Raw genomic sequence first — 4473 nt, 5'->3', positions numbered from 1 at the left:
GTTAAGAAAATGGAAAAAACTTGAGAAACTGGTACCGGATGACACTGTAAAGACTTTGATGGAGGGCATCATGCGAAAATGCGTTCAATTTTACACTCAAGGCTCCATCGATTAACTTTTTTTTTGATTTTTGAAGTAAATATATGGATAAAACTACCTTAAAATTTTGGTTTGATTTTAAACATTGTAAGAAAATTGGCATGACATTTGCGGTGTCGCAATAATTTCGTGTTCGCCCTTTAGTCAACGAAAGTTTGGTTGGCCGTCGGTGACTTAGAACAGCAAATTTAAGTTGTTTTAGAGACATTTTAGCGAAATTTTTACCTTTTTTGCTTTCATCGGAGTATCGGTTTGAATCTTTTTGCTATGTGATCGCACGCCACAACCTGTAACTCCGGAACAGTAAGTCGGATCAGGATGAAATTAAATAGTCATTTACGGGGACGCAATACTTTTCATTTGAAACCAAGTTTAGTTTAATCGGACTAGTCATCTCCGAGAAACCGATGTGACTGTTATTCTGAATTTAGATACTTCCGCCGGGGCTTCCGGAACCGATGATGGTGGCCAATGTGGCCACATAGACTTTGAACGGATGTTAGTGACCTAATACTACAAATCGAAGCAGTTATGGTCATATTTTGGAAAAAAAATCACCTTTATACATTCATTGCAGAATTTATTAAAATCGACATTTTCTGCGTGTTCGTACTCATCACCCTGTAATTTCGGAACCGGAAGTCGGATCCATTAGAAATTCAATAGCAGCCTATGGGAACGTTGCACCTTTCTTTTGAGACTAAGTTTGTCAAAATCGGTTCAGCCATCTCTGAGAAAAATGAGTGACAGTTTGTGTCACATACACACACAGATGCACATACACACACATACATACATACACACATACATACACACAGACATTTGCCGAACTCGACGAACTGAATCGAATGGTATATGTCACTCGGCCCTCCAGGCCTCCCTTAAAAAGTCGGTTTTCAGAGCAATTGCAATACTTTTCTATTGAGAAAGGCAAAACATACCGCTTGCGAACAGCATACAAACAAATATACTACCCGCGCCGCTCTAACGTGTACATGTAACATATAGGCACAGGAAAGTTCCTTTATACCTAACTGTGAGTGAAATGAGTGCACAAAATATATTTTGCCCATTACGGGAGAACACAATCGCAATTGATTTTTAGCAGACTCGCCTTAGACCTTCAGTGCGCGAGGTGGAACAGTTGGTCAAGGTGAAAATGGAACTTGATCTTACCGAGGTTTCACACGTCCAACCTCACCACACGAGGCAAGTAGTTCTTATAACGTTCAACTCCTTAGCCGAGGCAGAAAGATTCGTAGCAAAGAACAATATGCAGCATGACGTTGAATATGAAAACGTCAAAACCAAGAGCCCCGTTTATACGGATCTAACTGAAATAAAACTTCATGATTGGGCACCTCGTACTAGTTCGGATTGCATTAAAAGATTCATGTCAAAGTATGGATAAGTGGAATCCGTCACAACCGATACTTGGAGAAACTTTTTCCCTGGCATACTCAACGGTGTTCGGGTGGTGCGAATGCGGCTGTACCAACCTATACCGTCTTACTGGACTTTCGAGGGTAAATCATCCCAAGGTATTAACTACATACAAAGAACCCTATGCACATATCCTGGGCAGACGCCTACGTGCCAGTTCTGTAATCAGACGGCACACTACGGTAAGCCATGAGCCAAAACAACTAAAGCAAACTCATCTACAACCACCACTACCCAACAGTCTTCAGCATCTACTGACACACAAAAGACAGCCGGCCTAAAAATGAATGCCGAACAAACAATATTCCACGGCATCTCAAAGCCATCAGTTAACGTACGCAGGGAATAAATGAACAAGAACGAAGACGGCTATATCAACGTAACTCGAAAACACAAAAAGCACCAAAAAGCAAACAGCGACCACCAGAGCCAATCTAGCGATGACGATATGGACACAAACACGAGCGAGGGGGAAGGCAGACAGAATTATCAGCAAGCGGCAGAGGGTACACCCGACCATCGCTTACCACCAAGAAAGAAAATAAACACAAGAAGCGGAAAGCAGTGCGCTCAGGATAGTCGACAGAAATGATATTCGGTGGTTAATATTTTTTATCTATTTTGAATTAAAAAATTATTTGTATTTATGAAATGTATATTATTTTCAAAATGGCGAATGACCCTCGAGGTTAAAGCCTTAATAAATAATAATAATAACTTACGGAGTGAGTCACAACGTTTCATCAAATCGTCTGTAGTGTCGAAAGTTTCGGAAACTTTGATTGTTTTCTTTAATACGCTCTGCAAAAACACATGAAAACACTGCAATTAATTTACGAAAGATGATGCGTTTTGAAATTAATGAAGTATTCAAATTTACGAAGAGTGTAACAAGCGGCGGATCCTGAAAACAATTTCGGGAGGGTCTGAAATTTCAATTTTAAAATGAACATTGTGCAATTCGTAATACGTAAAAACCTTATTCAATGAGAATCAGTTTGGTTGGTCTAATTTTATTTGGAATGATTTTGAGTTTGAAATTAATATAAAATTGAAAATAATTAAAAATTTCTCAACAAGTAAACAAATTGGGGGGGGGGGGGGTGGGGGTTAGTACGGACCCCCAAGACCCTCCACCTGTTTCCAAAAACGGAACTACTGTAATTGGAAATTAATTTTTACCATAATTCTTGTTTAGGATTACATATTTCAAATATGGCAGCAGTCGAAGGTAGCTGAAGAAATTCTTTATCCAGTGCTATAATTATCTCATTTTTTGATGTCTTGCGACTTAGTCCGGTCTGACTTAACACCGACCATATGCTCTTACCATTGAAGTGGAACAAAACACGACATTCCAGCTTCTTTTCTATTGAGAAATATAGAAATACAGAACATTACCCTGTCGCGCTAAAGAATCCGAAAATAATGACTGATAGTACATGATAATCTTTTAACATAGGCTAACATTCAACAGCTATAGTACTAAATTGTAAACAATTTTATAAGCGTTGTTAACCCTCTGGCACTCGCGCAGTTGTATTTTGTTTCAGAAAACCAGCGGCTGCTCATTCAGAGAGCCATTCGCACGAGTGCAAGAGGGTTAAATTCATCTCAACAGAAACATGTTGAAATGTTGCAAGTTACCCCGTTTGACGGTACTTCAAATCATTGAATACTTACGGACTGTCAGTCTGCTTCCTCAACTCGTACAGATCAGAAGAAAAAAAACCCGTTTTAATCCACCTAGCGGTGCAATTGTGCCTTTCTCAATCATGAACACGAGAATTTATCAGTTGATTATATTTATTAAAGGCTTTCAAATGTATACATTACAATTTTATTATACATGACCTGACAACTATATACAAGAAAAGAAATCATTATTTGAGTTCTAAAATTTTGCAACAGAAAAACCAGCCACGGTAATATTGAATTGAAAAAAGCAGCGAAATCGGTTAAGTACCAAAAAGTCGAATTATATAAAAAAAATTAAAGGGTTGTGTACAGGACACGACCACGGCGACATTAAAAATGTAGCTTTTTCAAGAGCGTGCAAATGAATTTTATCTATCACACATATCGACTCACGTCCTTGCTCACTCTCCTGTTTTCATATGTTACAATTTGCTATACACCCTCCCCATTAAAACATAATTTATTGAAGGTCATTTAACTGTAATCTATTATTACAATTAATCAAGTATCTCACTAGCTGATTGGCATTATTTTGCTGATCCATATAGTAAAAATGGTCTGTCCAGAAAATATATTCAAAAGAAAAACTCCATATTGAGTACTGTTATGAGGAAGCCCACGCCCGCAAAAGAAAATATACAGATTCTTCAGATTTAAATTTTCAATAATGTACTAATGAACTTAGGTAAACAATCTTAAGGTTAAGTATTTTTTTGATCGATTAGTGGTCGAACAAATGAAATTATTTGATAAATTACATTGTTATACAACGTTCGCACTGCCAGTTAAAACGGATGTTGATGCTATCTTGGTGACATTTTTCTTGTTGCTAATTATTATAACGTGTTATAACTCTGTAGTGTAAACATTGTATTATTAAACCAATTCTGTAGCGTTTTATGTTATATAGGTGTTTTATGTGGTAATAGGACTGACATAATTATATCTTCAGTACAGCGGTTTGTTTCATAATTTAAAACAGATTTATTTTAAAATTTAAATTAGTATACCCAACCGTTCTATTTAATGTATACTTTAAAACGCGATTAGAAGTGTGTTTTAAATACATAGGGCAGGACAGATACTTTGACTGGATAAACTGGGAAAACAATTTTAAGTCCAGTAACGCTTAAGACATGGCTTGAATTTTAATCGAAAAAGAACACCCGCTTAAACTGCTGCTTGGACGGTAAGTTCTGTTTTAAAATTTTCCGTTGTGTGCAGTACGAAACA

General features: G+C 37.2%; 1 protein-coding gene across 1 annotated transcript in view; it reads right to left on the bottom strand.

The window, feature by feature from the left end:
- Window positions 1-2154: 2154 nt before the first annotated feature.
- LOC131680410 (uncharacterized) overlaps window positions 2155-4473 on the bottom strand; it is a 124040-nt gene continuing 121721 nt past the window's right edge. The window contains exons 4-5 of the mRNA XM_058961126.1: window positions 2231-2343; window positions 2155-2158 (exon numbers count right to left, since the gene is read on the bottom strand). Of these exons, the coding sequence (XP_058817109.1) occupies window positions 2155-2158; window positions 2231-2343 (117 nt within the window). The remainder of the gene's footprint in view (window positions 2159-2230; window positions 2344-4473) is intronic.

Source organism: Topomyia yanbarensis, chromosome 2 (genome assembly GCF_030247195.1).
Source record: "Topomyia yanbarensis strain Yona2022 chromosome 2, ASM3024719v1, whole genome shotgun sequence".
Lineage (NCBI taxonomy): Eukaryota > Metazoa > Arthropoda > Insecta > Diptera > Culicidae > Topomyia > Topomyia yanbarensis.
This window is presented reverse-complemented; position numbering and strand designations above follow the sequence as displayed.